This window comes from Uranotaenia lowii, chromosome 2, assembly GCF_029784155.1.
Source record: "Uranotaenia lowii strain MFRU-FL chromosome 2, ASM2978415v1, whole genome shotgun sequence".
Taxonomy (NCBI): domain Eukaryota; kingdom Metazoa; phylum Arthropoda; class Insecta; order Diptera; family Culicidae; genus Uranotaenia; species Uranotaenia lowii.
Window position 1 is genome coordinate 185,777,314 of NC_073692.1, and position 25,060 is coordinate 185,802,373.

Consider the following 25,060-nt stretch of genomic DNA (forward strand, 5'->3'; position numbering starts at 1 on the left):
AACTATTGGTTTTTGCTGTTCTTTATCTCCAGTTTACGCTTGTATAATTAGAAGCTAAGTTTTTTTTATGGAAAAAGTTGGATAATTATAAAATAAAAATTCTGAATCTAATTTAATGTTGCTAAAAAACTTAAGTTTAGCTGGTTAACGTTTTGAATATTTTTTTGCCAAGTTTCTATTAGCAAATAAACGCTATTATTTTTTGGGAATTTTTTTATCCCATGGTAAATCACCTTAGGAAAGGCGGCCAAAAACGTGCAAAAAAAAAACAAAATATTTTGAAATTTTATTTTTGTACAACTTTTAATATTTCCCTTGAAGTTCAAATTTGGATCATGGTTTATTGTATTTAAGTTATGTACCTACTGAAAAAATCAACAATTTTCGCTTAAAGTTAAATATTTTTGGACTTTCAATACATCTCTGATCATTTTCAAATGAAAATTTTCGTTTTACCATAACATATTAAAGCTTGTTGTGCTAAATCAGGACTTAATGAATGACTTGCTTTAACAAATTTCAGGAATTTATTGGCTGTAAAACAACCAAAAAAAATTTTATGGGAGGTTTAAAAATGTATGATTTTACAATTTTCATACAAACCTTGCAGCGGGCTTTTGTTCAGGGTAGATCGCTGAAATGTCCGAATTTGTTTTCTCCGATAAGCTAAAAGTGTTGCCTAGTAATGAGTCATTCATACCAAACCTCAAACAACAATTTTTTGCTAGTTCCAGAGCTCGTAAACTGTATAGCCGGAACCGAGGCAATGGGACAGATGATTTCTGATGAAAGACGAAACTTATGAAATACCCTATTTCAAACCAATTCCAGCGTTTGAATCCTATACCATCTCTGCTTGTGGCAAGGTCCCGAGCATATTAAAGTATGAATCTACTGGTTGTTTTGTATAAAGTAATGATTTGCCAAAATTCTGCTCCTGTGGAAAAAACCAACAATTTTCAAAACGAAAACTTTGGTTTTCGTTGTTTTTTAAAGCTTAAAAAGAGTAATCTTGTATGTACCTTTCGCAACCTACGATCTATACTAACCGATGATATTTTAAGTTTAATCTCGGGATGGTTTTACTTCGTTATTGTCAGATTTTGCCAGCAGAAATTCTATTCAAAACGCATGAAAGTGGCTCAAAAATAATCAAGTTTTGTTAATTTTGAACTAAATTGCCCTCAGTTTCTTTTAAAATAGAATTATTAGACCAAAAAGTATCAGAAATTGAAGATAGAGGATGCAGCTACCTAAAATACAGATTTGACGAAGTGTAACTTTGAAAAACTGATCAATATCATGACTGGAAAAAGTGTGCGCTGGCCGATAGAAGGTACCAAGAATATAGTAGAATTTTTTCTTACAAAAAACAATAACTATTTTTTTTCAATTTTTTTCATGAATAATCATAAAATTACCTTCATTTCCTTCATATAAAGTATTTAGATCAAACAAATGGTTTTTGAGATACACGCATTCGTAACTGTCCCATTTCTAAGTGAGCTAGGCTTTATAAAAATATTTGCACAGCATTTCCAGTTCAATGATTTAAGGTGGATATGAGTAGTCAACCAAGCTAAGCTAAGCTAAGCTAAACCTTGCAGCGGGCTTTTGTTCATTTTGAGCTTTAATTTAAATGTTTGATTCTTTTCTGTGAACTCAACAGCAATTTTTCAAGTTGTTTTTTAGAAATATTTTTAATTAATTGTTGTCCATAGAGAATCGCAATCGCAGAAAGAAGCAACAATAATTTCTCATCAAGATGAATCTATACTTCAGGTAACCCAGGCGTATATATTCTTTTATAGTGTCCTAAAAATCTGTTATTTTTTGCTTTGTTGTCAACGAAATTGATTGGCCCGCTAGCCAATCTTATTTCTAAAATTTGGCCCATTTGTTGTTTTTTTTTTGTTAAAAATGTTTTTAAAGATAAAACGTAAGATTGTTGAATACATTTAGGGGTAAAAAAAATACTTCAAAAAATTCCTTTAACTGATATAAAAAAAATATGTTTGTATAGATGAAATTTTGAAATTAACAAACGCGTGATGCAAAAAAACTTATGTTCCAGCATATGGAAACTAGATTTAAATGTAGAATCATTTATTTGCATTTTGATGCCCAGACTGGTAACTGAATAAGAGAAATATTTATTTAAAAAAAATGGAGATTGTCCGAAGAATATTTTTACACCAATAGTGTTGGTGCAATATGAAGATTGTAGATGATATAATTAAGCCTATCGCTTATATAGCGAAAAGTTTTTTACGGCATCGAAAAATGTAAAAAAAATTAGGTACCCCGTACACCTACCAGGTTGGATTTTTACATTTTCTATGAAAATCAAAAACATTTTAAACTATTTAACGATGTGAAAAACTATATCATCATCATTTTGTTATCATTAAATGATAACTTCACTACGTTATATCAAAATAAAAATTGAATGCATGTTGTGGTACATATACAAATATTGCATCATTTGACGATATCCTCCTGATTGAATTAGAAATGGATCTTGGATTAGAATAAAACTTTTTAGTTGATCAAAATTTATTGATTTTGATGAAATTTAAAAATTTATATATTGTGGTCCAAGGTGATATAATTGCTATCCAAACCGATGTATTTTTATCATTTCAAATGATCTACGTATCTGAGTTCATATTAATTTAAAATTGCATTCATTTCTTGGACCAAATGTCTTTTCGAAAATAGTCGTTTTTAAGTTCACTTTGATTATGGGGTCGTTAATTGCCATACAAATGTTTTTGGATATTATTTTCCCCATCTTCATCCATACACGTGAGCAAGTCAGCGTAAGAACCGTCAAAAACAAGTCAATATAGAATTTCTGGAGACGCTCTATCTAGTTAAGCAATTTCAAAGTCAAACCCGACAAGTCACTTATTATAAGCATCACATCGACGCAAAGTCATCAGTGGGTATCAATCGATCAACAAGCGCAACTATTTTATGGTCAAGTTCGCTCCTAAGTTCAACTGCTTTTATTTAGCTACTGTTGCTGCTGTGAGCGCACTTCAACTAACTGAGGTGAACTACATGATCAAGTAAATAGTTGTATCAGTCGCTTATTTCACTCAGCTCGATTAGAGAGAGCGGTGACAATTATAAAGTTGAACCCTGAGCTTGAAGCGGGAAATTTCATCAGGATTGCTGTTGGATTAACAGCTTCAGTAACTTTGATTATACAGCCTACTTATTTACAATGCTTTGGGTGAAGGACTCAGCTTTAATAGAAATTGTTCATGTTAAAGAATACACGATGCAATAAAATTCAAATTTTTCTGAGGTGTTGAGAATTTAGAAGCTTATTTCTCGGATTCAGGGATCCACAGTTTCAGTTTTTTTCTATCAGTTTTGGTGTTTAAAGATAAATTTTTAAAATAGATAAAAATTATTGAATAAATTTTTGCTAGTTTTCAGCAAAACTTTGAAACGGTTAAGGTTAAGGAAAGGTTAAAATTCAATGAACAACTTTCTGATGTCCGCGAGTAATTTTGACTTCTCAGAAAACAAAAGTTATCAGTTTGTCTATTTTTGCCGTTTCTGCAACATATAAGAAATATGATGAAAATAGAGAATGGAATGCTGTCAAGAATTGTAGTAATCCATTTAAATTTCAATAATGATGTTAATGATTTTGTTAACCGTAGAATTTCTGAAATTGAAACATCTAAACATGATCTGGATCCTTAGTTGAATAAAAGCTAATAAATAAATTTAAAATCAGTTTTTAAATTTTATGTAGGTTTATTAGTATATTAGTTATCTATCATCAATTTTGAAATTTTTACATACAATAGACGAATGATTTGAATTCAGCATGCCAAAATCTATCAATTTCAGTTATTAAAACATTGTCACAAAAAAGCTATTCCCTTTTGATATATTCCGTATCGAAGATAGTAATCTTTGACAAAAGTGTAAACATATGCCGAAGCACATTTTTTAACACACTTCTCGTAATATCACATTATTTTTCTGGCTTAAGTCAAAGAAAAAATTGAACATAAGAAAATATCAACAAAGAATCGCGATGTTATCTTCATGGGATTGTAAAAAAACACATGCTCATGCGCTTAATACATCTCTTTCATTTTTTACTTACACGAATATGTATATGGGAACTTCGGCACGTTCCAAACTGCATGAGCTTCTCTATTGAATTCTTACGCAAAGATCACTGATAACGATTTGAACGCAATGAGCGACTTATAAATTGTAATTACCTAATATTTGCCGTTCTGAATCATCGGCACGCTTAAAAAAAAAAAAAAAAAACACTATCGACAATAGCGATTATTGACTTAGCGGCGAAAAACATCTGTTATTGTGAAGTCTAACAAATAAAACAAACACCAAACAGCTCTCATCAGCCTCATCGATATGGAATGGAAGTATTTGCATACTCCTAGTTCAACGTTGATCTCCCCGGCACAGTTCATAAATCTACATATTCTACCGATGAGAACGCGATGTTAAAGTTTACAATCTTGAGAGTTATGATATTCTCGAATCACTCGGCCCTACGATCGAATGAAACCTTCGCCATGTGTGCCGAATTTCGTTGGAATTCGAATCAATTAGCGGCTCCCGGCGACGCGTACAGGTTGTTGTCACCATTTTTCAACCGGTGCGATCGACCTTGTAGATCAATTTGCCAAATCTTCCGGAACTGGCAATATTCATGCGAGAACGAGAAACTGGCGCCTCCCCAATCCGATAGCCCATCTTGTTAATTTGGAAGATTTGGTTGTTTTGAAATTTTTGTTAAGTCTAGTTTATCAGACATGAGAAAAACAGTTTTAAAACGTTGCACAGGGAGAAAATTTGGATGCAAAATCACAAAAAAAATCGAAGCCAAAAGCTAAAGTAATGGCAAAAATACTTATCTCACGTGAAATATTCTTATTAACTCCAATCGACCGTCACGAAGTAATGATTATAATATTTCTGAGTGAAAAAAAATTAAACCACAAGGAGTGTTTCCGAGAAAAAAAGCAACACTTTGTTTTGTGAATTACGTTTGGACGCATGAATGAAAATTGTTAAAATTTTCACTAAAGCTGCTTTTAATATAAAGTTTATCTTTGCAAATTCATGTGATGTTCTGTGAAGCGATTTTTGAGATAGCGTCCAATGAAGAATTTCATCTACTTTAATTTTTGGGTGGCACGTGCGACTTTTTCCAAATCAAGTCATTTTTTAAATTGTTTACTATTACTTTGAGCTTAGACCTTCAAAATTACTCAAAACTTTTAATTTAATCCTAATTACGGTACATTTAGCGGATTGGCATTCTTTGACACAAAAACAAAATATTTAACTTTTTTCACTCCTTCACAGTATTCACAGTTTTCCTGTTATTGCATGATTCCAGATACAACCTAAACAGATTATCAACTTTGCGGGACCTATTGAAGTGCTTTGCATGGAGAACGGTCACATTTCGAGGCGGTCTTCTCTGTATTTCTATCCATTCATTGTCGCATTCGTTATGTAACACAGGCTGATTTGCAAATTCCACAGGTCGTCAGCCTGCTCTAGAGCTAGACATTAATTTTTTCAATTTTTTTCTTGTTTATCTCAGTAAATCAGAAACCTGTCAGGTGCCAGTTAAAGAGTTCATTTGGCTGTCCATTACGATTTTTTTCAAAATATTTACCCACTAGCAGTCCAAATGTTCTGCGTACGATTTGACCACCGTATTTTGTTTAATCTATCGGTGAGCAGCCATTTTACCTTGCACAAATGAAGGCCTGTTCATTATTCAGCTAGACGATCCAGTCGATTTTTTTTTTGAATCATTTCCCCAATCGTAATTTTTGGAAAGCTCTTGATAAAAACTCTACTTACAATTGATCAATTCTTTGCCTCCATGGATTCAATCATCTTCACTTTTATTCAAATTTCAGCGCACTGTTAAATACTGGATTTCGCAGTTGGCCTTGGACGAGTACGGTTGTGTTTTTTTTCGGTAGCACTTTCCGTCTTCGTTCTCATACTTAAAATATATAATTATGGATTGTAGATACTTCAAATTTCTTTACATTGCAAAGTTGATGTAAAGTATAATGTAATGATTTGCGAAATTTGGAAAGCTGCTTCCCGGGATGTGTAAATGTGATTTTAAAAATCGTGGCATGAAAAATGGCTGTCGGTGTGATCTGATTTTCACTTATGCAGTGCCAAATTTAACGATTGCGAATCACAAGCGTATTTTCGGATTTAAAAATGTGCTTATTGGTCGATTACTAGTGAAGTTAAGAAAGAATTGTTAATAGACATAGTCATCTGAAAAATTTGAAAAAACAGCAATGTATTTCGCAGCCCAATTTTTAGGGCACAGAAAGAGAAAAAAGCAAAAAAAAAATACACGATAGGCAGAAAAATGCGGTTCTTTTTTCTGATTGCTGTGATACGCGTTGCTTGTAGGCGACAGATATTTTCAAAAATATTTGGTTGTAACCAAGGTTGCCGAAAAAAAATTCTGAATTTCTGTGATTTTACCCAAAATTCTGTGATGATTTTCTGTGACGCTTTTTCCTTTAATTTCATAGAAAATTAATGATAAATTGGGTCTTTTTCATATTTTAAGTTTGGTAAAATCAATCAAAAAAAATTTATCTTATCATACTTTTTATAATTCAAACGCAAAAATCTAAATTTTCTATTGGCTTAAAAATCATAATTTTGGAAATCCATTCAAAATTCAAAAATTCTGTGAAATCTGTGAATTTTTCAAAATTCTGTGTTCTGTGGCACAGTTTCTGTAATAAAAATTTGCTCAAAATTCTGTGCAATTACAGATTTTTTTGTGATTTCGGCAACCTTGGTTGTAACCCGTTTCAGTTGACTCAAATCAGGAAGAATTGGGAGATAGCACCGGCCCAAACCTTCAATACCTTTTAATGGACATTGGTGAGATCGTTATATGTCGATCGAATATGTCGTGAGACGGAATACTATGTAAATAAAAATAATGGTGAGATCGTTTCTTTTTGGATATTTAATGCTTATCAGTCCTATTTGTCAAGTAGGATTTCCCATATAAATATTCCTTCTTCTTCCTATCTGAATACAGCACCCTGGATCGTATAAGTTCTCTGCATCTGAAAAGTTTTATTTTTGCTGTAACATCCCCATTATGATTATGTACATTGACTTTTCACGAAGTGCATTTTGTGCTACACTTAGGTATTTTTAAAACCAACACTTGGAACGAATATTGAATCCAGATACTCTTGTTGGCATCTATTGTTTCTTTTGATGATTAAGTTGTACTTGGAGTATCAGCCAATGCCCAGACAACCAGAAGTCGTATTTTATTTTATAAATTATATCGTATAGAATGTTATTTAAACTCATTTTCGTATATCTGTACCTACAATGTGCGGCCCATGCATTTCTTTATCGTATTAAGATGCATTGCATTATTTTATTACGACAAGAAGAGAGACTCATATTTATGTACATATGAACTCGACCTTTGTGTACAGACAACCAGAAGTCGTATTTTATTTTACAGATTATATCGTATACAATGTAATTTAACCTCATTTTCGTTGATCTGCACCTACAATGTGCGGCCCATGCATATTCTTTATCGTATTTGAATACATTGCATGATTTTTTTACGACAATACAATCCAAATCAAGAAATTGTGTGCTAATGTACCTATATGGACTGCCTAATAATATGTATATACTGGTTTTGCTGTATTATATGCGATATGTTTACACGTATATTTGCACGTATATTTGTGTTGCAAATTCGAAATACCCACCAAATGGATGTCTGGGACGATGATCAGCCATGATTGACATATTTTGTCGTGCTATGCATAAAACTATTCGAAATTAAAATAATCTCGCAACTTTTCTTTCCACTTGGAGATATATGCTATAAAATCGTATATAACTGCATTGATTCGTAATAATGTACATGCAATCGTATAGAGTATGGTGGGGTAAAAGTACGACCTTAGTGCTATCCTATTTTTAGAAAACCATGCCGGTCGTTTTCCAAAAAACCAATAACAGCATTTGATTCTTTAGACTTTTACCTCTCTTCTCCAAAATTACGAAAAGAATCGATCGACGCATTTGGTAGCAGTAGTGAAAATGCCTAACTGCTATCGAAACGTACTCTTACCCCACCTCTGGGGCAAAAGTTCGAATGATGTGGGGTGAAAGTACGACCATTCAAAATTCCACAATTCTGCATGAAGTCAACAGGAAAATTATTTTGTATTAATCTCTGCTTACAGCAGCAGCTTCTTTGTTCGCTTATGATACAAATTCTATACAGGGGCCGTTCACATACCACGTGGACAATTTAGGGGTGGGGAGGGGGATATGGAAATGTCCACGCTTGTCCACGGAGAGGGGGGTAAGGGTTTGGGTCATGTCCACGTGGACATACTTACTATCAAAATATTTTCTAAAGGTGAATAAATATTAAGATGTTTAAATCAAAGTCTTAAAGTGGCATACCTTTCCAGTTTAAGTTTAAACAGTGAGCAAGTAATAAATATGATAATTAAGAAATTTTAAATTTTTTAATTTTTTTTTACATCAGGAAATTTTAATTCGGTTTTACAAAGTCAGCCATTTCTATAACAAAAAGGCAAAAAGTGGTGTTTCCACGTCCACGTGGACATACTTACTATCAACATATTTTCTAAAGGTGAATAAATATTAAGATGTTTAAATCAAAGTCTTAAAGTGGCATACCTTTCCAGTTTAAGTTTAAACAGTGAGCAAGTAATAAATATGATAATTAAGAAATTTTAAATTTTTTAATTTTTTTTTACATCAGGAAATTTTAATTCGGTTTTACAAAGTCAGCCATTTCTATAACAAAAAGGCAAAAAGTGGTGTTTTCTAACTGTCAAATTATATTTATTTAAAATAAAAACATTTTCAAATTTGTCCACGTGGACATCCGGGGAGGGGGGTAGGGGTTTACCAAATGTCCACGCTTGTCCACGGAAGGGGAGGAGGGAGTCAAGAATCTCATTTTTCTGTCCACGTGGTATCTGAACGGCCTCACAGGGGCAAACAACCTGGGCGAATTTGGAGTTCTCCACTAACTTTCCATATTCAGCAGGTTTTCGAAATCCAGTTCTCATCGTATTTGAGCAATTTTTCGCGCGAGCAAGTCTTATAGAAACAAAAATATGCGCTGATGTTTCCAGAGCATTTTAAAAAGAAGTTCTAATTTTCCGTTCAAATTTACTTTAGTAAACCCTTCGTACTTTTGCCCCATTTGCAGTTCGTACTTTAGCCCCTTCAAGGTTTCTTAAGATTCACAGTTTATTGTGCAGTACAGAGACATATTAATTAAATTCTTTCTTCGGCATTTGATAGTGATTAAAAACAACTAAAAAGACACATTAAAACTTTCATTGAAAGCCGGACTTTTGATTGCACAAACATGTTTGCCGTTATTTGAAATATAACATCATTCAAGCAAAAAAGCTACTTGACCTCATTTGTCAGAATATTTTCAATTTCTACAAAATAAAAATAATGCTAGTTGTTGGTAGTCCAGATCACTATCAATCCACGCCAGAGTTTTGAATTTTACTGTTCTCGGTTTGTGATAATCCCAAAACGTACTTTTACCCGACTCGTACTTTTACCCCACCTTACTCTACCTATGCAAATTAATTCGCATGTCTGATTTTCGTAAAACGCATTTGCTAGCAATCTTAAAAGAATACAAATAAGTTCAATAAAATCGTTTATGATAATATGACATCGATGATTAGACTTGTATTTAAGGAGGCTTCAAAATGCTGATATATTTTTAGATCATCGATGACGTGTTCTACGATTTAAAAGATTTTACTTATAGAAATATACGATTTGCTTTTGGTTTAATGCCTTTGAACCAAATCCTCTTGAATTTATATATTCCAGATAGCGTCGAGGAACCATTCTGAGCTACAGATCGTATCGTCAGGGGATCAAGTCCAGGTACTAACAATAACTTCATTAACGTTGAAATCAGGCAAATAATAGGCAATCAGGCAAATAATTTGACAGCAAAAGACGCATTTCTTTGAAATAATCTTATTTTTATTATTTTTAGGGATGAATAAACCAATTCGTTTAAAGTACAAAAAAAATAATAAACTTATTTTTATTCAACTGACGGAAAATGAGAGCCCTGCACTCAAGTCGCAAAAGACGACCAAATAAGTCGTCAAACTTTCCATATTGTTACGAAAAATATCGTATATTACAACCTCAATCATCTGTATGATGATGTAAATTGTCATAGTATATTCCAAAAAGAATCAGGGTAGTCGTAAATGATGCGCATGACAAGTCGTGCAAATCGTAATTTAATGCAATCCAAATCAAGAATATGTTTGTTAATGTCCCTATATGGCCTCCAAAATGATACGTATATACTGGTTTTGCTACATTATAAACGATATGTTTACACGTATATTTGCGTTACAAATTCGAAATACCCACCAAATGGTTGTCTGGGTGTGTGTAGTCACCTAATGCTATGCTATGCTATTTTAGCTCAATGTTATATACTCTACGCTACACATCAAAAAATATCTGAATCCTTAACAACACTTAAATTAAAAACCTTTAATATTACATGACTTAGAACGCGATTTATCAATACAAATTTACAGATTTAAATAAGTTGAATTCTTAACAGCACTGAATTCTAATGAAACAAATGTAACTTGACACGGAACGGGTCTATTTGATGTAAATTTCTATAGCATATGATGTAAATAAAAAGAAGCATCACCTATTACGGCAGAATTATCAGTGAAAATTTAATATTACACTTCTTAAATATTTTACATAATTTTACATGTTTGTTGAAGTTTACACTGCGCACTAAAAATTCCATGATATGTGATGCTTCGTTTTCGTTACATAATATGTGATGTAATTTTACAATTTTCTTTGGTAACACAGAATTCTCAACAGCACTGAATGAGAATTCTCTTAAAATTACATGACGTGGAATGTAATAATGACATTAAATTTTAATCAAATGGATATAACATAGCACTGAACAAAATATATCATGTAAAAAATACAGCCAGTCAAAACTGACTCACACAAAAGTAAACAAAGCGCTGAGTCAAATCGTGAACCAAAACAATTTGTCGAAAGTTCTAGCATTACTTTTCGTAAGGGCGAAATAAGCATTAGTTTGAAATTTTAGAACATCTAATCAAACCATATTTTAAAACAATCGACCACTTTTTGTTCCATAAAATCAAGAAATATTAATTATATTGTGCCTTGGTTATCAATAACTTTGACTTTTTCCACTAAATTTCAAATATTTTCGAGTTTTGTTTTTTCTTGTTTTCTATTCCAGTTGCGCCTGCCAGTTTCACTCAGTTGGGCTACTGTTTTGTTTTGGTTTTTAAGTTACGTCCTTTGGTCCTACACGCAAAAACTAATAAGGCCGTTTTATCACAGACGGTTGACTCATGTTATGCCATTGGCCCTACACGAATAGAAAAATTAACCCTATTTTGAATAGGCGTAACTTCACGTTCCAACAAAAATGCATCAACAGGAAGTTTCGCCCAATTAAATTTTATCATTTTTTTCTAAGTTTTAGGTGATTTTAAGATAAAACCGCGTTATTGAGTAAAGTGCAACCGCGTACATCCAGAATGACCGTTAACTCGATATGTTTACATTTGGTTGTTTCGCCCTTATGAAATGTTACGCTAAAGTTCTTTTGAAGAACTTTTCACGTTTGTAAGTTAAAATATACTGTTGATTCACCAAATTCTTTGAGGCGCGACCCAGAAGATGCAACTGTGGAATCGGCACCACGTACATAATTGTCCTTCGATGCTGGTAACCCGGTAAAGTTGCTGACGAAATTAGTATAGAATTGATGACATCGATGATCGTCACCGCATATGTGCACCAAGTTTCGCACCCGTACAATAATACGGATTTGACATTTGAGTTGAAAATTCGGATTTTTGTTCGTAGAGAGATCTGGCGTAAACGCCAGATGATTCGGAGACTAGCAAACGCAAATCGGGCTTTTCTGATCCGGGTTCCGATGTCTTTTTTGATACATCAGGTCTTATCTGGTTGCAAGATACTGGAAGCACTACACTTTTTAAACCTGTTTCCCAGCTACCACGAAATTGGAACGATTTTCTGTGTTGATTTTCATAGACTTGGTCTTTCCGACATTGACTTTAAGACTTTCAGCTTTCGGTTAGATCGTCGAGTTTTCTATACATGTCTTGATGTCTTTAAGCGAGCAAAACAATATCGTCAACCAGGTCAAAGTCGTTCAGTTGCTCCATTGTTGAAGAATTCCTCGGCAATCCTCGGTTCCATCTACTACAGTCAATTGATGCAGTTGTGATGTGATCTAAACATGATCACCCGGATCGGAATCCAGCTTGTTTCATTCGGAGTATGGCATTAATCTTCTTCTGAATCCTGTTCAGGATCACTTTGTAGAGTACTTTGAGAGTTGAACAGATCAAAGTCATGCTTCGCCAGTCACCGCACTCGGTCAGGTCTCCTTTCTTCGGGACCTTCACGAGGATACCCTGCTTCCAGTCGGCCGGTAATGTTGCAGTATCCGAGATGTCAGCGAAAAGACGGCGCAACATTTCTGCCGACAAGGCAGGGTCGGCTTTGAGCATGCCAGCAGGAATGCAATCGATTCCAGGCGCTTTGTTGAATTTGATGTCTTTGATTGCCGCTTCTATTTTAGCCAGCGAGGGCGCTTCAGAGTTGACGCCATTAATGTGACTGGCGCTTCAAGCTGCGAATTCTATTGGCAATCACTATTTGAGACTCGGAAGAGTAGTTCAAAAGGCTCAGTCCAACGTTTGAGCTGAACTGTTCGATCTGTTAACAGCTGACCTACTCGGTCTTTCAACGGCATTCTTGCATTAGCCCTTGCACCACTTAGGCGGCGAGAAATGTCATACAGTCAATTATCGGATATCTCCAATGGCGGCGGCTCTTTCTCCCTCTTCGGCTCTCTTGTCTTGTCTACAAGCTCGTTTAACCGGAAAATTCACCCAAATACAAATTGAGGATAATTGTATGCAACACCGTTGGGAAAGAAAATAGTTGAAGCGATGAGTGAAAATTCTCGTGTACCTTAAAATGTTATTTCAGGCAGCATATGTATTTATTTTCTCCTCTTATAATATATCAGAAGGCAGTCATAAAGTTAGTGAGCCCTTGGTGTAGGTGCCTGGATATAAACAAAATCAATAGGAAAAAAATCTGTGGAGTTGTAGAAACAAACCTGTTTTTAAACTGCCTTGTTTTCAACGAAAATTACAATAGACAGATCAAACTCAGTTTTTGCCAGAATCCGTTAAAAAAAAGTTAGCGGTTTTAGGGCGCCTGCTGGGTGATAAAAAGTTTTGCTATTTTCGACCGTTCGGACGAACCAGAAGTGTTAATCATCTGCTGCTGGAAAATCGAAAAAAAAGTCGTTCCTCACTCGTCAACTGTGGCTAAAATAGTCGCGACTACGTAGACCTATCATTTGTCATGCAGATCAGGGCGTCGAGATTTGGCAGATGGCAGATCATATTATCTGAGAAATTCTGTCGACACCGGTTCCGCTGCTGGAGAATTTGTTTTATGAAATTCACGCGAAAGACTGTAAACTATTGGATATACATAGGTAGTAGAACACTATTGTGGCAATAACAAAAGTTTTTATGATAGAGCACGCGTATGAATAATTCATCAGCTCCCTTGATTTACGCCAAACGATTGCGATTAAGTGTGGCGTTATGCGTGTTTGATTATGATGGGTCTCGTTGTCTATGATAATGGAATTGAAATGGATTTAAATGTGACCCATGTGCTGACGAATGCTAATCAATCTTCTGTTTATTTTAAAATGAAAGAAAGCAACACAATTATTTTTAATTTTTTTTTGCAATCTTGAATTTCAATCTATTCATTCGAAACTCATTGATGGCAGCATCTCAGCCAATCGGAATCTCCCAATGCTTTTAGAACACTGCTTTGGGAAAAATGAATCCCCAAATGGGAATGAAAGATTCACCTCTAGAAGGAACGAGGGTGTTTGAAGTCATTCATTATTTAACACACTCAGCCGAATGAGGCATTTGCTGATAGGCAGATTAAAATGAGTAACGAATGTGCATTTTTCCTCAACAGTGATCTTTATCTCCCGAGTTAGTCTCAAAACCTTTCTAGGAATGGGTATAATTTTAGCATTGAAGTCGTTTATTTCGTCATTTAAAGTAATCTGCCAAATCGTGCCGTATCATTGTTTCTAATTTGGTTTCGTTTCTTTATGTTTCCAGGCCTCAATCAACTAAACAGTTAACGGTTAAATAGGGTAAATAACGACCCAGAAGCTCTGATGTGTGTTTGAATTTGAGTGTGCAAATGTACCGCCCGATGTTTAACAGAGACCGACTAATAGTCCAGCAGCTGCAGCAACAAGATCATTAATTAGTCATCTCCCGAGGAACCCTTCGGAAGTCAGATATTGATTGTGACCTCCAACCATCACGTGGAATTTCTGAGCCTTACCTGAACCGATTGATGGCCGCCGGTGGGTGATAATGATGAAACACTGCAACAACAACAGCCAGCAGCTTACTTAAATAGTCGCAGTCTTAGTACCTACCTAATTGTAAAGTGATAGCTACTGATTTGCCAGCCGTCTTTTTTCCTTCTAGTTCTGTTCTGATGCCAGTTCGAATAAATTAGATTCGGCGCGTGTGATTTCTGTGATTGAAGCAATGGGATTAGCTTATAGTTTGATTTGATTAGATTTTCGTGTACAACTGCTGGGCATTATTTAGTATCTTTCGACGTGGAAGCTGTTTGAATTGTGTACTTTGAGGTGACGTTATTCTCGGAAGCTCAACTATGGATATCACCTTCGATAACGTATACTACACCGTTTCCGTTGGGAAAAAAGGTAAGCAATTCTTCAATTCAACAAAACCATTAGAATCATTCTTCAAAATTGGCAGTAAGAAAGAAACCCAAACAAAAAAGTTCAACTTTGGGGCTCAAAATCTGACCGGCACAGTTTTGAGTGTCAGTCACATTCTGAACAGACATGAATTATCACCAATCTTTGACTAAATTGCGTGATTCAGGAACAACTGTAATTGTAAACAATGTCCCCGATCAGGAGAGCATATCAAAATAATAACTCAAGCGTATCTCACCAAGATATTTACATCTGATTCAGTTATAATAAAGTACTACAAATTTTCGATTTTAAGTTTGTCCAATCTGAATTATATCTTATTCTGATTGACAGACTTGAATGGGGTTGAGCTCATTTTCAATGATCAAGATTTTTTTCGGATTGTCCTAAAATAAAATGATTATATCTTATTTTGATATACGTACAACTTTTTCTGAAACACGGACATCGAAGCCAACGGCCCAAACCGTACGTTTATGAGTTTCGCTCAACAGATTCATCAAATTGAATCTTATTTTTGGGAAACCAAAAATAGAGCATGGTTTTTAGCAAATAATGTGGGTTAGTGACATTCAACTAAAAATTTGACCCCAAAATAGAATGTTAATTGACTTGGTCATGTTTGTTCTCATTTCACAATCTATAATTGCCAGAAAAAAATCTATAGCGTATTCCCAACCCTTATGACATTGCATACTTACGGGCGCAATTTTTTATAAACAAGAGAAAATCAATTATTTTAGCCCTTTTCTTTAGATAATTGATGGATGAATATTAGCTATTGGATTAATATTAGTAATCTTGTAATCAGCAATGACAACGATCAATTGAGAAGAAGAATATACCGGGATCAATTGTACCCATATATTAGGGATCAATTGTACCCAAAATCAACATTTTAGAAAACTTTTTCTGAAAGAAGTTGGGAATTTTCCATCGCTTTGAAAATATTGTATTTTGAAGTTCATTTTACACTCAAAAGATTGATGTATTGGAATAAATATTTTTGTTATAATACTTCCATGTAAGGAACATTTTAAAATGATGAAAAAAGATCTTCAAGTCACATTTTGTGAAATTTTTCAAACAAAATTCAATAACCCAAAAATTAATATTGTTAATATTTTTTGAGCTTCAACCATTGCTGGTTTGTTCCATTTGGCACATTTTTCTAGAACATTTGATCTTTGTACGACATTCCAGTTTGGAGATATAGCTAAGGAATCAAGTATCCCCAGGGATCAAGTATCCTCATTCTCCCCTAATGATGCAAAATTAAAGATTTCAAGAATTCATTGAATAAAGTTACACGCCGCCAAACTTCCAATACTGTTATATTGGTACCCAAGAGCGGATTAAGGCTAGGAAATGGCACAGTGAAAGAGAGGGGGTGAGGGGGGTGGGGGGCTAGGGGTTAAACACCCCCATGAAGGTTGAAAAATGCCAAGTGAATTTTGTTTGCTAAACATAAAATTTGAAATTTCCAATCAAATTTTGATGAACAATTGAAATTATTCAAGAGTATTAATAGTGCAACAATTTCAACTCCAAAACCTCAAAATTTCATTCCAGGACTGCATACAATTCTTCAACAGTAAAAAAAAATTTCACTTGTTGTTAGTAATTCAGTTCCAAATATTGAACCCCAACACTAAGCTTACCATTTTGTCCGGATTTTGATTAGATTTTCTCACTCTATACGCAAAGTCAAACGAAAATTTCAGTTTTCACTGACAAAACATCTCACACATTAGTGTGTAAAATTTCACACATTTGCTGGTGGTTTTCTAAACTAATTTTATTCATTACTCCTCCTCAGTTTTTGCCAAGTAATTTCCCCATTGGCACCACCAGCAATCAGCTGGCTGAATCAGAAATCTAGAAAAAAGAAACATAATTAATTAGAACGTTGATGTTTAAAGTTTAAATAATGACCAACTTACATCCCATTTGTTACGACGAATCATCCGTAAAAATTCTTTGACGTAGTTTTGCATATGGCTGAAATTGATACAGAAAAACAACAAGGGGGATTTAACACACTTTTTTCTTATCCAGACTGATTCAGATAATGTGTAAATTTCGAATATGCATGGTGTGAAAATCGCAAACCAGTTTGACAGCTCCATACATTTGCTGATAATGTGTGAAACTATTTTGCAAAATGTGTGAAATGATTTATCAGTGAAGTCCTTAGAATTATGTATCTTGCATTCAAATGATTTTTTTTTTAAATAAATTTTGTCAAAATAAACACAAACGATTTTTTGGAAGCCTTAAATATGATTCTGAATCGGCTGATGTGTTTCAATAAAATAAAAACAGTTTTCCACGTATTTAACATCTTGATTTTAATCGAAAGATTCCGAAATTTTCCTGCGAAATGATCGGATTTTGGGGAAAATTTTGAAACAATATACCCTTATTTCGCAAGGTTTTAGGATAACATTGCCTGGATTTGCCCAATCTCGATACTTGCCGAAGAATATTTAGTAAGTATCCAGTTAAGTTGAAACATAAGAAAGTTTCATGAGTCCTGAATTGAAAAATGTGAAACAATTTCATCATTAACAATTTTATTTTAATTCCCAAGTTCAATTGGAAAAAAATGTATATTGAAAACCATAAATTCAGAATCAAATAAAAGATTTCTCGTTAAAGGTTCTTATACAAATTTCCCTTTTCGTTTTGAAATTGATAGGATTTCTTATCTGGAATTTTGATTCAGGTTTTGAATTTGGGTTCAAAGTGCAGAATTCAGACTTGGAACTAAAATCGTAATCAAATTTAGCTTAAATTTATGTTTTAAAATCAATAATAAAATTTCATTAAAGAATCAAATCGCAGTTTTATAACTTTGATTTTTTATTTAAAATTAATATTTTAAATTTAAACATCAGTTTAGAAACAGAAAACTGGTGAAAATATAAAAAATATGAACTGGATTCATTTTAATTTGTTTTTTTTTAATCTAAATTTAAATTTTGAAAACTTTAATCACAGGATTTAAATTATGAAATATAATAAATGATAATTTTGAACTTGTTTTTTATATTCAGGTAAAAATTCTGCTGGAAATTTAATTACACATATATTGCAGATTCTTCAAAATCAAAAGTTCTAACTAAAATCTTTACATCAACTAAAATCAGAGTTTACAAGAGTAGAAAATTAACCTTATTTGAACCGTAAACCTAACTTTTTACTTTCATTTCTGAATATTTGATACATTTGCACTCATGCTTAAAATGGTCATGTTTGTGGTTCAACAGAATTAGCTTGCTAATTTAAATGAGTAAAAAAGTTTTTTTTTAAATGAAGCATTCAAAATCTTTTTTTCTACATCATTGTGTCACTTGGAACTTTTTCAAAGATGCAGTTGGCGCAACAGTCATTAAATAACTTATCTGGACCAATTGTGTTAGATGTTTACTCTTGGGCCCGAACTCACAGACATAATTTCAGGAGGCAATAGACTCACCAACTGAGTTATATTACAAAGCTCAATACTTTTCAAAGCTTAACGAAAAAAATATTGACAACTCCTAGGACTTATTTAAAAAAAAACTTTTAATGCAAAACAGCTTTAATCTGAATAATTAGTACTTAAAACATATGTATATGTACATTTTTTCACTTGTTGAAGCAAAAATGTTATAGGAAAAAAATTGTCATCAAACCCCCCCTCCCCATGAGCCGGTTCTTCCTACGGCCCTGCCTTGCATGCTATTTGGTCATTTTGGACTTAGAGGTCTACAATTCCTCACAACTTTTAATATCAAAAAATGTTTTTATTGCCAAAAACCATAAAATTTATCTATGTCAAAAAATACAGAATGCAAAGAGCAAAGAAAAAAAGTGACCCATGATACCCCACTCTCCCGTTCAATAATTAGAAAAAAAAATTATAATTTTCTTATTCTCCTCCACTCACCCATATAGTTTTTGTTATAATGTGCCAAGTGTACAAGAATAAAAAGCATCTATACGAATTATTTGATCGCGCTGATATTTTTTCGCAAAGCACTGTAAAGCTCCAGGTCAAACATTGACATTGAAATGTTTTGAACTTCAAAAAGGAGGTACCTACCCATAGTACTTTGAAATATACAAGGTAGGCTATTCCACTCTCTTTCAACGTATTGGTAGAGGCCCCAAAAAATAGTTATGGAAAAAACGGGCAAATGTATGGAATTTTTCAGAAAATCTTTTTTTTCTTAAAATTGACAATCATTAAAATTATGACAAAAATATGCATTGATGCATTTTAATGCAACGAACAATATTTGGCTTTTCAAAATCGGTAAAAGTAATATGCAACGGGCTTTTGGTCGATTTAAAACTAAAATATGGTGATTATTTTGCCTTGTGTGGTCTTTTTCTTGTGCAGTATGAACAGAAATTCAAACAAATTGATTTTTTATCACAGAAATATGAAGTATTTTACATCTTTATCGAATTTTGAACATAGAAAGAAGAAAATATTTAATCATTTACTCTCAAAAAAGAGGGACAGTGATAAAAATTTCTTTTGAATGTCCATTATTTGTGGTTCAGATCCGAAAATCCAAAGCAAAAAATAGTTTCCGATGAGCCTGAAGAATCAATCTTTCATCTGAGGCCCTTTTAAAAGGAATCGAATGGCTATCGACGGAGAAATTGATAATTTTGATTGCCATTCTATATAAAATTGCCAAATTTTCATAACTATTTTTGTTGGTATGCAAGCATGCTGTGTACATACACGGAGCTTTCAAGTGAGGTTAAGCGCAATGGCCTACCTGTTATTTTCCATGTACTATGGTACCTTCCTGAGTTTTAGTGCCAGGTTGACGTTTCATATTTTCCCCACGAGCACCAACTTCAGCAACGAGAGTCTTTAGAGAAGAGAGCTAACGAACATTAGAACCAACGAGTAGTATGAGCTTAAACTAGCAATTATCGCAAGTCGTTAAAACATCGGGGCTCACATACATAACTGGCTAACAGCGCATGGATCAGCGAGTAAGGAAAAGTCATTAACTTTTTCTGACGGATTTGGTTATATTTTCAAACCAAACCTTTCAAAGTCACCAATTCATAGCCATGAACTTTCGGGAAGTTCAAATCATATTGGCTTGTGTATTAATGCTGTTAATGACCTCATAGGGTCATGTCCAGACTTTAATGCATTTACCCTCCAAAGCTGTTCGGGTCAATAAGACCCGAAGCGCTCATTTTAAACAACTTTATCATCATTCCAATATACTGAAGAACTGGGTATTTTGACAGACCAAGTATGTATGTTCTATGTAAATAATGATCAAGTTAACGACAAATAATTAAAATTTGAGTTTCGAAAATCGGTTCATTGGGAATTGAAATACAGTAGTTTTTCGATTTTATCACTGCTCGATTTTATCAATACTCGCCAAATTCACGCTCGATTTTATCACGGTTATGGTTTCGATTTTATCACGCTTTTTTATAAATCATTCAGAAACCATTTCTAGGACCTTAATTTTTGATCAAAAGCGTAGAGCATCTTTGTTCATGATAATTTGTATGGTTTCTGTTATGATGTATAGGTATTCAATAATATGAAAATGCCATTAAACTGCTTACTTTAGCTGCTTAGTTTTTAAAATCGTCATTTGGATTTTAAAAACACTTGTAATAATAGACATAAGTATCTTAATGTCACGCTAATACTAGTGTTGTTATTTGTGCTTGGTTAGCCGCTCTAAAGAGTAAACTTTTTGGTTATGTGAATCATGTAAAGATGTGGGTGGATTTAAGCGTTTTTGACAATAAATAAGGTCAATGATTTCTTTGTTTAATTTGTTTATTTGAAAGGGTGGCGTGCTCAATCCTTATTGTACAGCCTTAAGTATTGTCTGAATGGATAATTTTGGAAGATCAAAGTCAAATTCTGCATGCTTTGCCTTAAAATATGTTAAAAGGACTAAGATTTCTGTTTTTCGACTTATGAAAATCAAAGGATTATCTGCCCATAAAGAAAATTTCGAAAAACACATTTTTAAAGTCAAAGTTGAGCAAAGTTTAACGAAAACGTATACTTTTTAGTGAATTAAAGGTGTGAAATTTGATATTTGCAGAAGACATTTTTGTGATGCATTTTTCTTTGAACTCTTTTAAAAATCGATATAAGAGATAAAGACTATTATATTTCCATAAAAGCTGAATTATAAACTTTAATTATTTGTAGACTTTGAAATTTATTTTCAACATGGTTTTATCTCAAGAAAAAATATTTAAAATAGCTATAGAGAAGAATAATTTGAACTGGAATCGATCCTTGTGTTTAATAATCTTTGATAATTATATCTTGTGATCAAAATGTATTGATACAAAACATTTCCACTACTAAAAACATGATAAATTATTGATTAAAGACAATAAAAATACTTTTTTCCACTTTAATTTTTAGTTTCGCCAAATTCACAGTTTCGCCATATTCACGGTAAAATTTTTTTTGACCGTGATAAAATCGAAAAACTACTGTACAGCTAAGCAAAGCCAAAACAGGATGTCGTTTTTTAAAAGTATGATTTTTTCTACCGGAAGATCTGAGATAGCGGTCAAAACTTTCATTGAACCCCAACTTGTCTATACATTGTCGAATAGATGGATTCTTGACGATTACGGTTCTTAAATTGGCACATAAACCATTGGCAAGCACGGCTCCCCAGAAGAAACAAAAACGATGTTGGTTTTTCAGTACAAAATATTCAATTTTGCCATACAAACCTTAAAAGTTCAAATTTACTCAAGTAAACGTACTTAAAAATTGTGCAAAACCCATGGATTAGTTTTAAACCGAAACGAATCTTTTTAGACCCCAGGGCTTAAGAAATTTTAAATTGACCCCAAATCGACTCAGTCTAAGGCATAAGGCAATTGTCAATGATGCTTTCAATGTGGTTCTCCAAGTCTCCGTATAAACGAAATCTTTATTTTCTTAACACCTGTCTGCCTTTTAAGCATTGATTACCTACATACATTTCTCTTTATATCAATGAACTGAAAAGCTTCAATGAGTCCCATGAAAAAAACAGGCTGATTCCATTCAACTTGATACTGTACATAGGAGTAGATCATTTCAAGCTATAATTCTTTTGCGTGATTTAACAATAGAATAAAAAAGCAACAGGTTACTATATAAATTGATTACAAATTACATAAACCAGGGAGGCAGTCAATCTTTCCAGAACTTGTTTAGACAATCCGCTCCGAATGAGTGCGCATTGTTGTTTAGACGAGATTAAATCAAATAACTTCAAATCGCATTATTTATTCGAACTCATCGACCCGCATGAGACAATGAATAATTGTTTGCATTTTCTTTTCCCTAGGCACGTGGCACCCAATGAGGTTTGTGAAATGCATTGAAGACGGGCGTGAATCAGATGCTAATAAAATTGAAGATTTGTTTTTGAAAGTTAAACAATGAATCCAATTTTTACTAAACATTTGAGTATTTTATACTTGAAGATTCCGAGCTAAATCCGAGTTCTAAGGAACCAGCTTCACTTATCGACTGGCACGCGCCACTAAAGATGAGCGTTTGAAATGAATGTTTCATTGTCCAGGAATCTGAATAGATAATGAGCGTTTGAGTTGTTTGTTTTCATCTCTCTCACCATTAGTTTATACCTATTTGGAACTTATTTATTTCACCTATCGAAACTTTAAGGTTTTCTCTGGAATAAAGCTTAGTTCTTTTAGAAATGGGACAGTTACAAATGCCTGTATCTCAAAAACCATTCGTTTGAACGAAATACTTTCTATGAAGGAAAAGTAGGCAATGTTATGATATTTCATGAAAAAATTTGAAAAAAAATATTTACCGTTTTTTGTAAAAGAAATTTCTACTTTATTCTTGGTGTCTCCCATTGGCCGGCGCACACTTTTTTCTGTCATGGTATTGATCAGTTTCTCCAACTTATACTTTGTAAAATCTATATTTTAGGTGGCTTCACCTTCCTTCTTCAATTTCTGATACTTTTTGGTCCAATACTTCTCTGGAAACTGGAAACTGGAAGCATTTTAGTGGATACAGTTGTTTCGAAATGAACAAATTTGGTTATTTTTTATCACATTTTTGAACGTTTTTTTTTTCGGTACCGGTTTTACAGCTTAAGAGCTTTGGAACTATCAAAAAATGGCTGTTTGAGGTTGGATTTCAATGAGTCATCACTAGGCAACACTTTCAGCTTATCGGAGAAAATTGTTTTGGACATTTCAGCGATCTACCCTTAGCTTTTCGTTTATTGAAAATTAAAAATGCTGGTATGAGACTTGCATTCCTTGATGATCCTTAACCGTTGTTGCCGATCATCTGCTTCACTCCAATGCTTGATTTGAACTTTGTGGACATTATTGACAGTGTTTGCATACTTATCCACCACATAAACTCAGTAATTCTTTGAATAATCAACGGTTTTTTCAGCTATCAATTTGATAATGACGAATTTTAAAGGAATCTGTGCAAAATTTTTTTTTTCTTTTTCTCAAGCATCGTACATATCTCAAAAACGCGTAAATTTTAAATTTTGAAAAAAATAGGTCGAATAGTACTTTTTACAGGCAACAAAATGCTGTTCAAATTTTTAATATCCAATAACTAGTTAACGAGCTATTAGCAAATGAAAGTGTCCCATTTCTAAAAGAACTAAGCTTTATGCGTAATTGGTCGTAAACATCATCTAGGTAAAAGCTATTCCTATTTGATGTACAATTTAGAAAAAAAAAACTGATGAACCTGCCCTCGATTGACCTATCTAGGGCATCTATTTTCGAAACTAATAGGATCATTCCCTATTATTTTACGGATCTCATTAATGCGTTCGCAGTTTAATAGCATACCTAGGGAAAATGTACTACTAGTTTTATCATTACCGTACAGAATGTGATCCATAATTTCAGTGGGATCTTCCGCTATTTCAAGGCAATCATTACGCCAGAAGCTCAATTGAACTTTCATAACAGTCGTTTATCTACCGGGTGAACTCTTAAAGGTAATTTTTTTTCCTGTGCGCAAACCTCGATTCGTATGTTACGTTACTACGAGTTTCATGTTCAGCGGAACTTAACCGATAATCAGATTCTCGAACATGCAATGCAGCCGTTTGAAGAGATGGGTACGTTGAAATTATTGTGAGTAATTTGGAAACATTTTCAATAGATCCATTAACATTCTATTATCTTAACACTTCTCAAACAAGGTGGGATTGAAGCCAAGCTTTTATTATTTTATAATAAGGTTTTCGTGAAGAATTTTTATCATTTTAATGGAGGGTTTAGTGAGATCTTTCAGAAAACTCATTGTTAAATCCTCTTGGTGGGTTTATTATGTATAAAAATTCGCTTTTAGCGTGTGATTTCTGATATTTTGTTGTTGTAATTTTTTAAAATTTTGAACTGTCAATTTTCTTATTTTATATTTTTCCTATTTCCAAAGAAGATATTCAAGATTGTTTTTAACCCGATGACTCAGATAGTGAGGCTCCTTTTCAATAATCAAAGCGCATGACTCAGATGAAATGCAAATGACAGAAAGACGTAGCTCGATTACTTAAAATTGCGCTCATTAACCTAGATTTTGCTGCATCCAGACAGTATGTCCGAGATTAAGTAACAATAATTGTTGGATGGGTTCTGTTAATTGCTGACAAACGGGATTTAACGACAGAATGAACTTTTAAATACCCAAGAAGGTTGTTTCAAGGGAAAGTTTAAATGTTGTTTGCTGGAACCGTCCCGAGATATTTTTTCATGACATCTAAAATTATTGCTACATTTGAAACATTGAATAATTCGAAAAAAAAATCCGTTATCTATGTTTAACGATTAAATGACAGGCTGATTTATGTTATTTCGAGAGTCATTTCTACAATCACAAAAAGCATTGTTTCGAGGCACTGATAATCTTAACTTTCTCTCAATTAAGCTTTTTGAAATTCTTCTCACACTCACAATTCAATTGACAACCAGCTTCACATAATAACAATGACAACGCACGAAGAAAGAACACAAAACGCACAGCTC

The 25,060-nt window shown here is 33.4% G+C and overlaps 1 protein-coding gene across 2 annotated transcripts in view; it reads left to right on the top strand.

Moving 5' to 3' along the window:
* LOC129741959 (ATP-binding cassette sub-family G member 1) overlaps positions 1-25,060 on the top strand; it is a 163,098-nt gene that overhangs the window by 37,771 nt on the left and 100,267 nt on the right. For both annotated transcript variants that reach the window (XM_055733790.1, XM_055733791.1), the window contains exon 2: positions 14,367-14,992. In XM_055733790.1, the coding sequence (XP_055589765.1) occupies positions 14,941-14,992 (52 nt within the window). In that variant the 5' untranslated portion in view covers positions 14,367-14,940. The remainder of the gene's footprint in view (positions 1-14,366; positions 14,993-25,060) is intronic.